Source organism: Azolla caroliniana, unplaced genomic scaffold (genome assembly GCF_043228905.1).
Source record: "Azolla caroliniana isolate FFs.n. ecotype wild unplaced genomic scaffold, voAzoCaro1.0.p SCAF_20, whole genome shotgun sequence".
NCBI lineage: Eukaryota > Viridiplantae > Streptophyta > Polypodiopsida > Salviniales > Salviniaceae > Azolla > Azolla caroliniana.
Genome location: NW_028230455.1, coordinates 5324291 through 5338055, shown reverse-complemented (window position 1 = coordinate 5338055; position 13765 = coordinate 5324291). Strand labels below are relative to the sequence as shown.

General features: G+C 40.4%; 2 protein-coding genes across 2 annotated transcripts; one reads left to right on the top strand and one right to left on the bottom strand.

The window, feature by feature from the left end:
- The first annotated feature begins 5330 nt into the window (after positions 1–5330).
- Positions 5331–7804, top strand: LOC147850847 (uncharacterized). The gene is made up of 4 exons (XM_087335415.1): positions 5331–5482; positions 5571–5680; positions 6208–6415; positions 7477–7804. Exons 1-4 carry the CDS (start codon positions 5425–5427, stop codon positions 7521–7523), a joined length of 423 nt encoding a protein of 140 aa, XP_087191541.1. The 5' UTR covers positions 5331–5424; the 3' UTR covers positions 7524–7804.
- A 2220-nt stretch (positions 7805–10024) lies between these two features.
- LOC147850846 (uncharacterized) lies at positions 10025–11134 on the bottom strand. The gene has a single exon (XM_087336017.1). It carries the CDS (start codon positions 11132–11134, stop codon positions 10025–10027), a length of 1110 nt encoding a protein of 369 aa, XP_087192143.1.
- Between the last annotated feature and the right edge of the window lie 2631 nt (positions 11135–13765).

Below are 13765 nucleotides of genomic sequence, written 5' to 3'. Positions count from 1 at the left end.
AGGGACGAGGTCAAAGTCAAGGGGGAGGCCCACGTGCTTCTATTACGGGAAGCCAGGACACTTCTAGAAGAATTGCCGGCATTTCCAGAAGGAGAAAGAAACCGGCACTACAGATTCGAAGAAGAGTTCAGACCAGAGAGGCCCGAATCGGAAAGGAACGTCGGCAATCGCGACAAGTGAAGAAGAACTGATGCTTATTACTGAAGAGAATGAGTTAAACCTTGTCGGCGATGATGCAGCATGGGTTGTCGATTCCGGAGCGTCGTTCCACCTAACACCGGATCGGAAATGCTTCTCATCCTACATAACTGGTGATCATGGTTGTGTCTGGATGGGGAATGAAGGCACATGCTGAATTATCGGCATAGGAGATGTGTTGTTGGCGACATCAATCGGATGCAAATTGCTGCTGAAGGATGTCTGACACGTTCCGGAGGTTCGACTGAACCTGATATCAGCCGGTCGGCCAAATGATGAAGGCTACACAGGTAGCATCCGGAATGGTGTCATGAAGTTCTGCAAAGGGAGCTTAATAGTGGGTCGAGCCTGGAAGGTCAACACATTGTACTTGATGAATGCACGGATATGCCGGGGAGAAGTGAACGTAGCATCCGACACTGTCGGTGAGTTGTGGCACAAAAGACTGTGTCACATGAGTGAGAAGGGGATGAAGAGGCTTGCCGAAGACAACCTCATTCCGATGAAGGACGTGCGACTTGAGAAGTGCATTGATTGCTTGGACGGCAAGCAAAAACGAACCTCCTTCCAGTCAAGACCACCGATGAGACGAAATGCACCACTGGAGTTGGTGCATACTGATGTGTGTCAAGTGGACACGAAGTCACATGCCGGATCGTAGTACTTCGTAACGTTCATAGATGACCATAGCCGGATGTTGTGGGACTCACCACTGAAGACGAAGGATCAAGTTTTATCCGTCTTCAAGGAGATCCACGCGAGAGTAGAAAGAGAAACCGGTCGGAAGCTGAAGGCGGTTCGAGCAGATAATGGAGGAGAATACTGGGGGCAGTTTGAGGAGTACTACCAATCGAAGGGAATCTGGCTCGAGTTTACTGTGCCGAAGAGGCCGGAACTAAAAGGGCTGGCCAAAAGGATGAACCAGACCATAATGGAGAGAGTTCGGAGCATGGTAGCACATGCAAAGTTACCCAAGAAGTTTTGGGTTGAGGCGCTGACGGCGGCAACCTATGTGATAAATAGATCACCCTCAACACCCTTGGAAGGAGACTCACCTCAGAAAGTATGGACCGGTAAAGATGTATCTTACCGGCATTTGAAGGTGTTCGGGTGTCTCGCATATGTGCATGTTGCAAAGGACAACCAAGCAAAGCTGGATCCGAAGTCCAGGTCATGCATATTCCTTGGATACGGCGATGATGAGTTCGGTTACCGGGTGTGGGATCTAGTCAACAAGAAGGTGTTCCGGAGTCAGGACACAGTCTTCATGGAAGACAGGACCATTGCTGAATGGGAGTTGGAGAAGGTGATGAACTCCGGATCATTCATTGAAAATTGGCTTGAGGACACAAGGACTTACCCAGTTGAAAACCGGACGCTAGCCGGTAACCGGATGACACTTGACGAACCGGCCAGATATGGACAAGAAACCGAGTAATCAAGCGGAAATCAGAAAGCTAAAGCGGAGCCTTCAGGACAAGTTTGCGATGAAGGAACTTGGACAAGCCCAACATATATTGGGCATGAGGATAGAGCGAAATCGAAAAACGAAGACTCTTCGACTCTCCCAGTCCGACTACATCCGAAAGGTGTTGAGACACTTCAACATGGAAAATTCCAAGGCAACACCAACACCGCTTCCGATATCGATCGACTATCGGACAGAGACTCTCCTTCGACGGATGAGGAGAAAAAGCTTAATGGAAAGATACCCTACGCATCGGCCTTAGGAAGTATCATGTACGTGATGGTGACGACTCGACCCGACCTTGCCTATGCCATAGGGGTCGTCAATCGATACTTGTGTAACCTAGGACGAAAGCATTAGGAGGCCATCAAGCACATCTTTAGGTACCTAAGAGGTATCGAAGATGCACACCTGACTTTCGGATCGGCAAATCTGACCAAAGTCAAAGGCTACACCGACTCTGACTACGCCGGGAATTTGGACAATCGGAAGTCAACATCAAGCTACATATTCACCTATGGTGACGGTGCCATATCATGAAGGTAAAAATTTCAAGAGTGCACGACCCTATCTACTATAGAGGCGCGGAGTACATAGCAGTATTAGAGGCAGCAAAGGAAGCAATCTGGCTGCACCAACTGACTGCCGATTTTTCGACTACGAGCCAAATTGACCGACCAACACTGACCATCTACTGTGACTCACAAAGAACAATACACCTCATCAATATTCATGTCTATCATGCGAAGACAAAGCATATTGAGGTGTGGTATCATCATATCCGGGAGCTTGTAATCGAGAAGAAGCTCGAAGTCCGGAAGATCGACATTGAGGTGAACATCATCGTTTGCTTGACGAAGTCACTCCCAAATCAACGCTTCAGAGCACCGAGGACAAAGATGGAACTACGACAAACAACCAAGCAAAAGAATCTCGAACAAGGAGCAAAAGGTAAGTCGAAGATCCAACCAAGTCGAACAAGCCGATCCGGATGACTAGCCAAATGAAGCTAGATACCAACTTTATCTCAGCCAACTCAGCTATATACTGAACAACTTACAACTATAACTTTAGATTAAAACTGTAATCTAGGTTTACATGGGAGATAACCCCATACAATTGTAATTAGAAAGAGTAGCCCTTTTACGGGGGAGTTTGTTGGCATAAAAGGCCGACTCCTTCCAATTTGTATCATTACTAGTGTGAACACAACCAATAGGTAGGGCTTGAGTATATAAACCCTAACCTAACGTTGTAATATGTGTTTTTTGATCATTCTTGTATCTTGAGTCTTGTAGAGAGAGAGAGAGAGAGAGAGAGAGAAAACAGAAAAAAAAGAGCTTCCATTAAAGCTTAGAGCTCGTCTATCTACCATTTCCTCTGTCATACTATCTAGGTTGTCTATTGTGCATAATCGACAGGTCCCAAAACGTTCTTCCGCACATATTTGCTCTAAAATTTACTATTATAGAGAGAATACAAAGTCAATATACCATAGATACAACCAAAAACTAAAGAATAAGAGTGACAAAAGAGAAGAGAAGAAGAGCAAAAATAAGACTACAATTTACTATTATGGAGAGAATACAAACTACTATTATCATAGATACAACCACGCACTAGAGAAGTATGTAAATTTAAATCACTTTAAGTCATAATAGTCTTTATTTCTTCTCCCTCTTTTTTCTACTATGTTTCTTCTCACTTCATCATCTAAACTTGAATCTTTCTTTTTTTCTCTTAAGAATCTCTCGAATTTTCTCCTATTTATAGGTTTTTTATTTCATTCTTGTTAGTCTATGCTTGCTTTCTAATGGATATATACATGTAGGCTTACGTATCCTCTTTGACAAAGACTTATTGTTTCTATCACAATCCTATTTCTATTGTAACTCCATTGCGAAATATTCTTGAAAGTCTCTCCTCCTTAGCATTTTAATTGCTTTCTCAATTTGGATTTCAGATAAAGAAGTTTTGGGCATTTTCTCCTATCAAATTCTTAATATCCACGACTTGCATTTTTTCTACTTTTTGGTTGTTATGAAAACACTTTTATCTTTATCTATTCAAATCTCCTCTTACTTAGATTATGGTGACCTTTATCCTTGAGCCTCCTACCATCCAGCATATTTTAAATAATCTTTTCTTCTAATGACCGTGTTGACTTTGTCTCGTTTTTCTCCCTTCGGAGATGCTACATCATCACAACACTGGTTTCTGAAAACCAAGATTCAACTTGATCAAGAACACAAATATCTAGAATACAAGAAGTTCTTCTTCAAATGCATTCAAGTATAATGCTTCTATGATGAATGGACAGAGCAGTAAGGTCCTTGATGTATCAAGGCTAAATCCCTACTAGTAAGTCTTATCAAACCAATGTTTATAAGACGAAATGAATTACCTATCATGTCAAGACCAATCTTCATATGACAAAATTAATGACCTATCTTGTAAAACCAAGATTGTTTTAGGTAAACATTATTTCTACTTCCAAAGTAGTTAATAGTAATCTAATTTCAATTCTTTATCCCTCTTTATTGATTTTTTACTTGTTGGCTAGTTTAGTTTGTGTTTGGAATGTATGCTTTTTTTATCATTATATAAATCAACTCCTAAATGTGACAAGGAAGCATATTTAGATAAACTAGTGATACAACTAACAATGATGAATATCAAAGGTATTTTCAAACTACATCATATAATAAAGTTTGATTATCATAGTGATGGACTAAGCCACCTTACCAACAAGGAGTGATTCACCCATGCGCTCCTTTCTTCGAAAACATACCCACGTTAAGTGTTCCGAAATACGATATCACATATAGAAAGTTGTTGAAAAAATATTATAAAGATAAATGTGAGAATTGACATAGATATATTGAGCTTTGAGCGTAGGTCGAATTTTTGATTCTTCAAGAATTGTCATATAATTATTTAGTTCTATGGTGTAATATTAAGATTTGTAGTAATAGATCATCCATGATCTATCACGTTGACATATATATATATATATATATATATATATATATACACACACATAAGTTACTTGAAAAGTCCTTACATGTAAATGGAGTTCCTTCATCTCTCACTGATTCCCTAGATTTGATTTAAATTTTTCCATATCAAACTCAAAAGCTTTAAAACTATCATTTGTTTAATAGTTCATCTTTCCCAAGAAAAGAAGAAGGATAAAAGCCATGAAAAAACAGACATAAGTCAACAATGATGTGTTATATATATAATGTGTGTCTTTCCCTCTACAGATGTAGAGAGTTTGTTTAAGGCTGGGGAAATTTTCAAGAACTCTACAATAATAGTCTATAACTCATTTGACTTTATGTGTGTATGTGTATCCATAACATCAAATGAAAGTTCTTAAGAAAATATATTTATATACGTGCACATCATCACTATGATCGATGATGAGGGTGCTTGAAGATTGTTTATTCAAACTTAATATAAAACTTTGCAAGTTGTTGCCAGTAAATGTATGTTTCCTTTCCCTTTAAACAATGTGTTGTAAAGTAAAATTTCACAAATACCAAAAAGCTTTGATGGTTGGTTGAAGAGGAGTTGAATGAAAACGAGGGGCATGTGTAGTGATCTACTTATTGTTAATTATAATATTTTTTCTCAGAGCATAGCATGACTTTGGCAACTATAATAGATGATTGAAGCCTCCTCAAGTTGTTTGCAAGTGAAGTGAAAAAAAACAATACTACTAAGAGCTCAACATCTCCATAGAACGTGACATCATGAGGACAACATACATAGTGTTTGTAGCCCTAATAACAACACTCCCTATTATTTCTAGTAGGTTTCTTAGAGAGATTTTTCTGCATTATGTTTGTGAATACTTTCATCAATGTCCTAATTAACTTAAACCTCAAATTAGTGGCAGATGCATCATTATTATGTGAGAACTTGCCAATAACTCGGTGTAGCTATTCAGTATCATCGCGAGGACAACATTGTGTGCTTCAGAAAGAAGGGAACACATACAAATGTGAGGTAAAACATTTGTCCATACTCCAAGAAACACCATAGAAAGTATAAATTGAGATTCACAACCACCATATCTACATGAAGGAAATATTAAATTTTCTCACTTGATTCGTGACCTTGTAAACCATGGGAATTATATGGATTTATGTGGGATTGTCCAACCCCTTTGTGACCATTTTTGGAATCGGAAAGATGTTGATTTCCGGCTTAAAGGCAAAGGGTAGCTCCTATAGGAAAAAGGCAAAGAGTAGTACCTAGCTAAAATGAGGTCTATCATGTGAATTGGGTTCATTTTCTTATTCATACTTATCTAAGTCGCCCCCATTTCCCTTCTATCATGATGTAAGGGAATTAACACCAACCACAAGACTTCAAGTGCTAAATATGTGGAGCCTCCACACAAGGTTTTTTAGTGTTGGGTCCTCAATGTCCTCAAAATCAGATTGTGAAAATGTTTTGTCTTCTTATGAGCTAGGGATAAAATCCTTTGTAATATGATATGTAAAATTTGTATATTTTTTTTGTGTATGTAGGCATCCACAATGCTTGCAAAACGGCCAGCCGGGAGGGTACCTTCTGAGTCCTGTATAAATGTGTGTGGGCTTCCCCACATGAGGTTGGGATTTCCTTCGGTGGTAGCAGAGTCTTCCAACAACCTTTCCTTACTCTCCAAGATATGCTCCCCTGCATGTCACCTCTTTTGTCCCGACCTCTTCCAGTATCAAGATGATCTCTTCCTTGGTAACCACTGTTCCCATTCAACTATGTGTGTATGTGTCTGATTGATTACGTTGTGGATAATATGGTACTTAAAAGTAACTAGAAGAAACTCATAATTTGTATAGAGGAAAGTGAATTAATAATAAATTATTCTTGTGTGTGTGTGTGAGAAAGATGGATGTAGCTTAGTTGGTAAGGTGGCCCAATGGAGACTAGGTGGTCATGGGTTAAACCCCTACATTCCACAGTGGCATCTAGTGAATGGTCATGGGTTCAACCCTTACTTTCCACAATGGCATCTAGTGAATTAAGTGATATGCATGAAGAATATAATAGAGAGGTGAGAAAATTGGGTTTTGAACCCAAGTAGTGTTGATGTAAATGACTTAACACTAGGGTAAGCTACTTATTACAACAAAAAGATTAAGAGAGTGAAAGTGATCACCACATTAATTAGTCAATTGAATATGGAGAAAAAGAAGAATAGAGCAAAGAGTTTAATGTCTCGGGTCCACAATTCATGTATCAATCAAGATGCCAAGGTTCCTAGTCTCGAGTCAACAAGGTGATAGTATTGAGATCTCTATGATCCGTCTATCAATCAAAATGGTAAGTTTGTTGTTATTTACCATATTATATCTAACAAGTTGAAGGGCATGTATGGGTTAATTAGGTTACCTCCATTGTCATTTCCACACAAAGATGGTTTTCTGTTGAATTTTCTCTAGCATTTCTTTCTTTTACGAGCAAATAACATTTGAATGGAATTTAAGGTTTATAGCTTTAAGGTAATCAACCTTACATTCATTTCATAAACCACCACATCTCAAAACAAATAATAAACATGGGTTAGGCCTTGTATTCCATCAATAATTTTATTTTAGATAACAAAGCTCAATCAATCTAGGCATGTAGCAATTCAAAGATGGCTAAAATTAGGCATATAATTCTACATATCTTAACAGTAACCAATGCAGAACATCTAAGAGTATCTTAAGACAAGCTTTACTAATCCTTGATTCAATACATTTCGAAATTGATTGAAATCTAATAATTAACCATTATTCTTGAGATATGTGCAGGGACAAGTTTAACCGACCTATGCCAAGAAACATTTGGTGGGCTATAGAAAAGAAATGCATACACTAAACGGAGATGCGAGGAACATTTGGTGTCCTCTAAAAAAGAATTGCATACACTAAAGGGACCGCATTCAAAGTCGAATTTCAATTATATACAATAACATGATTTGATTTATTGGTATTTTCTCAAACATTAATGTATTTGTGCTTGTGGAAGTATTTTCACGTATAAACACTAGATGGAGCTTGGAATATATCCAAATCAAGATTTGGAATTTGTATTGTAATGCTTTGATTTTAGTGCAAATGATAGTTTATTCATATGCAACTAGTAGTAAAACATTTCACATATCATAAAAACGTAAAATTGTGACCTAACAAAACTTTAAGATTAAGAGAGATATCTTGACAATTTCACAAATAATTATATGATATATGTTGAATTGACGGTAGGGTTGCTAAATGTGAAGTGTGCAAGATGCACAAATAAAACTACATACATAGATAACACCAATTCTATTTTGTAAAGTTAATATGCGGAAGCTTAGATAAACCGGCTAAGCTAGATAACAACAGTAAAACAGAAATGAAGGTTTAATGGAAGCTTGAGAATACATAGTATGGGAGAGACAGAGAGAGCAGAATAACATAAACTCAATTCAAAATAATAACACTTTGTACCTACAATGTCCTACAAAGAACATTTTACACAAGTCCTTAAAAGGACTTATAGAAGTATTGACAAGTACTTCAATGCTCATACGAGTGATTGACACTAACTCCAAGGAATATGCCTACATACTAGGCTAAGATTGTAGACTTCTAACGGCCTACCGGTTACAATATGATTTGTCTCTCTAATCCGGCTCTTGGTTCTAGATACCTATCCGGTTCTCCATTCCAAATACCAATCCGGCTCCGGTTTATTCAGTCGATCTGGATCTGGTTGAGCTTGTCCACTCAACACTCGCCCTCAAGGTCAACTTGAGGTCGGATCGGGGTTTCAATGTTTGTTGGTCCTTCCCTCCGGATCCTCTTGGCGTCTTTCGGCCTTGCTCGCCCTCCTCGACTCATTCGGTCCCGTTTTCCACGCCTCTCAACCTTCTCGGTCGGCTTATCTGCTCATAAGGCCCATCTCAGCTTTATTGTTGTTGTGTCTTTAGCGCTTCTCGACCCCTGTTGATTCCTTTGTGTCGGTGTAGACTTCAGCTACCTTCTCATCCGTTTGACCTTTAGTTGATTCAGCTTCCCTGAATCAAACTCTTCTTCCGAATCACGTGCCTCTGATTCATTTCAGCTCTTCTCCAAATTGGCTATCTCCAATTCGTCTTCAACCATCTTGCCCTTCACCACGTCGAACCATGTCCGGGACTTGGCCTTCTTGTTCTGGTCGGCTCTGTCCTTCTTGACTATGTCGTCGTCACCGCTTATTCCGACTTGTTCAGATGTGCCGACTTCTTTAGTCGACTCGGCTCCATTTTTCATAATATTCATAACTTAATATCAAACTCATTCCCCACTTGTCTATCATACTCGGGCCACCAGCAAAGACATGGCATGCCTGTGGGATAATACATTGTACGTCAAACCCACGGTTTAGCCCCATCATTCTTCGTCGAGTGTGTCCAATATGCTCTGGCCAAGGGTTTTGAGTGGTTCTTCACTCTGTTGCTGCTCTTCTTGCTGTTATTGCTCTCTGGATTCTTTCGGTAGAGGCATCTCCGTTCTTCCGTCAGTTTCAGCATTAGAACCATTCCCTGTTCCTGCTTGCTACTTCGACCCGACTACCTTGTTATTGTTTGCACCGGCTTCCCTTAGCTGTGTAGCTCCGGCTTTCTTCAACAGTTCGTCTTGCTGCGGTTGTGGTTCCGCAGTCTGCCCCACATCACTTATATTTATTGCCGCCTTCCATTTTTCTGCTTCCAACCGTCGGTGTTCCCATTCGTTTTGCTCGAATTGAAGTTGCATTCTGACTTGATCATCCTCAAGCCTTTTAATCATCCTTCGAACAACTTCACGGTGGGATTAGGCCAAGGAGAAGAAGTCGTCCGAGAATTCCTCACGGATGGTGACTATATTTTGGTCGTCAATCTTCTAGAAATTGTCCTTGGTTTTTTTCCAGTTCTCTGCATCTGCTAGGAGCACCCTCTGTTAATCCTGGGCTGGACTAGCCACTAATAGAGGGTGTCCTCCCGGATCACTTCACCAAAGGCGTGGTTACGAGGTTAATGCTTCTGGCAAACATATAATTAAATCCTACTGGTTCCGGATCGGGTGCGGATTAACAACATACACGGATTGATTACACGCGTAAGATAAGACAATAAGCATAGAATGGGAAGACATAGATTCACAATAATTTACAAGACAACTTTACCTATATTAATTCCGTCCCATAATACAACATTCTTTGGATCCTTTTATAGGCATCCGGTTCTAATTACAAAATGGTGCCATACCAACAACCAGCTACGTATCGGTCCGGATCCGGATCGGTGCCACTCTTCCGGATCCGTTCGTTCTTTATTTAAATCTAACTCATTAATATTCATAACTTAATATCCAACTCGTCCCCCACTTGTCTTTCATACTCCAGTTTCCGACAAACACATGGCACACCCGTGGGACAGTACATTGTACGTCGAACCCATGGTTTAGCCCCGTCAATCTTCGTCGAGTATGTCCAATATGCTTTGGTCCACAATTTCGAGTGGTTATTCACTCTCCTACTGCTATTCGTGTTGTTGTTGCTCTCTATGTCTTCACAGTCTGCTATATGATCTGAGATGAATTTCCGACATCCATCCGACCCAACTTCTTCATCCTTCTCCTCTTCTAGACATCCTTTAATCGAAATGTCATCCAAGAAAGGCATTGTTCGATGAGGATTGTGATCCCTGAGCACCTTATTCATTGCGTTCATCATATGAGCGACAGAATTACTTGCGCCTTGTGGTAAAGTACACATTCGAACCAGCCCAATAGGTGTACACATTGTAGTAATGTCCCTACTATCCAAAGCAAGCTGAAATTGATCATATCCGGAATACAAATCAACCATGGAGTAGATAGCTCTACCTACAAAAGATTTTGCGAAGGAATCCACGACGGGACCAACTCCTGAATTCCAAATCGTTACTTTGTTAACTGGTTGGAGATCTTGAATGAACCTGAGAGATCTGTTCTTTTTTGGCATTGTAAACCACCGGTTAGAATACGGAGCATTCGAAGGCTCCAAGATACCCATATGCACCTTCTCTTTTAGCAACTCAATGAGTTTCAGAATATGAGCTCTTGGAACAGGAATTGGTTTCAAGTTCCAAGGCATATGAGGGATAGTAAATATAATCATTGGCTCCACCAGTTGTGGGTCCACACAACCTACCTCTAAAGGTGAAAAAGCAAAAGCCTTACCATGTTGAGATAACATCTTTCGAAATTGGCTTTCTTCAGCTTGATTAAGGAAATCACCCCCTCCTATCTGAAGCTTCCCTTGCGAAGACTCCGTAAACACATGACCAATCATCCTTGGATCCCGTAACATTGGTTCTTCCTTCACCCTTTTTAGCCGATCTATGTTATCAACTGGCAATGGTTCCGCTATAGGTCGAACTTTCCGATCCACTGTCTTATATTTAGTATGGACACGAGCAACCATATCCATCCGATTTCAGCATACATACATATCCACTGAATTGGCCAGCATAAAAAATGACCGACCTTCATTTGAATACAAAGAATTTTCCAACTCTCCAATGGTATCCACAAAGGAAAGTTCCTCCATAATTCCTGACACCTGATCATTTGGTTCCAGAATCTGATGTTTAAGAAGCATCACTCGAATGTCTTCCACATTTACCTGGCTTTTACGATTTAAATCATCAATAGAAGAAAATGAGATTGCTCCAGTATAAGAAACATAAACTTTATTATTTCCGGAACAGTTATTCTCATACAGGGACTTTTGTTGTCCCGGACTATCATAGCCTTGTTTTACAATAGTCCTATCTAAAAATCCTGATCAGAGGATACATGTAAACTATCCTTGTTTCTTTCATGATTAGGTCAAACTGTCTGAAATTGTATTGTCCTTCCACCATCCATATCTTTGATCCGAGCATAGGCTGATCCATCATCCAATACCTCGGTCTCCATGCAAATAACAACCATAAAGGGTTGCCCCAATATAACTGGATATGTGGCTGAATCCTGAATAAAGAAATGTTGAAGCACAATAACACCACCGATTGAAACCTCCACATCTGGGCAAGCTCTAGATAACTCCTCTGATGATTGTGTTGTTGATGGAATCCTCCAATGGTGATCAGAAGTCATCGGCCACCCTCCTTGCTTGTAAACCTCCAAGGACATGAGGTTTATCTCCGAGCCACTATCAATCAGAGCCATGATTGCCTCCGATAAATCACCAAGTCGTACTTTCATTTCTGTAGTTGCCCAAGCCCAGTGATTCCGAGTAAAATGGCTCCTTAGAATATTATCTTCATGCTTCAGCACTTGTGTAGATCCTTCTTTCCATCCAACCTCCTTTGTAGTCATTGGGACAGTGCATTGCACGGTGAACCTACTCGCCATGGCAACTCTTCTCGACCAGAACTCCAACAGTCGTCTCAACGGTCAGAAATCCCTCGACCGTATCACTGCTCTACGATCGATAACCTCGATCAGAGCTTTTCTTGACTCGAACCTTCTCATTCGGTCAACACAAGTCGTGATTGTATCATACACCAATCGGCTAGTTCAATGTGGCATGGGTCGTGAAATCGTGTTGTGCGTTTGTGTATTCTTTCTTTCATCATGTGAGTTGTAATTTCAAAATTTTATATCCTACCCCTCAGTTTTTTTCTAAAATTATATAAAGTAACCTTGAGTTTTACAAATCTCGTGTCTTGCCCTTCCAAATTTTGCTTGTGTGCCCTTGCGTTTCTGAAATTTCATACTGTGCCCTTGTGCTTTTGAAATTTGAGTGTGTACCCTTGAGTTCTTGTAATTTTCTTCTCTGCCCCTTTGTCTTTTGTCTTTTCAATTCTTCAATTCGTATTCCAACCTTTCGATTCTAGCGGATGGTGGTGGCGGTGGCAACAATGGTGGTGGCGACGATTGTGTAGATCATTCGCATCTCCACGATGGATATCAGGCGGTGTATTTCAATATTGCTTAGGCCTCTTCCAGCAGGTCTATCTCCATTCATGCTTACTCCAAGATTTCTTCCCTCCACATTCACGCCATCTAGCTTGTTGACGGCCTCACTCTTCCAGTCCTTGACTCAGCATACAGTGCAGGTTCATTACCAATTTTGCATGCAGCATCTCGATGCCCTCTTATATTGCCTAGTTCATGGTAAGAAGAGCCCTCAATCCCTATCCATATCAAACCTTGTAGTTTCATTATAAATTGCTTGATCACCAGTTGAATCTCTTTCTCCATCAAATTGTTTTTGACCATAATCACTCGATGAATGGAGCTCATTTGAAGGGCTAAGAATACGGGAATTCTACCTACCAGAGGACACTTTCTCTAATGTACTCTCGCTTGTGGACTAATTCTCTACCAGAAGAAGCTGAAAGAAAAGACCAGGTCAGAAATCTCAAGTTCACAAAAAACAACATGGCTTCAACATCCGGAACAGGAGTTGAAATCAAAAAATTCGACGGCAAAAACTTTGCCTTGTGGAAGGAGATGATGCAGGATGTGCTGGTCATTCGAAGACAGGTCAAAGCCATTCGGCATAGTGAAAAACCTACTTCAATGACAGCCGAGGCGTGGAGATCAATGGACGAAATCGCATGCTCCACCATCCGAATGCATCTGACCGAAAATGTCTATTTCAACATGGCGAAAGTGACAACAGTGTTCTCATTGTGGGAGAAGCTACATGCCGTTTATGAAAATAAGTCCTCATCTTTGAGATTGATTTTGACCAAACAAGTGTTCAACATGAAGATAAGAGAGACCAATCCAGCAACCTCCCACATCAACACCTTCAACCGGATGTTGTCTGAGCTCTCATCACAAGGGATCAACTTCGAAGAAGAAGTGAAAGCCCTTGCCCTCCTATCGAGCTTGCCAGTGAGTTGGGAGGTATTCTACACGACATATGCCAATAGCTGACCGATCCTAAACTTGGACGAAACAATCGGCCAAGTCCTCACAGAGGACATTAGGCGAAAATCGATGGGATTAACCATTGATGAGTCGGCAGAAGCCCATCACTTGACCGAGTGGTTCCACTGACAGAGTCGAACGAAAGAACAAGCTGACAAAACCAGTC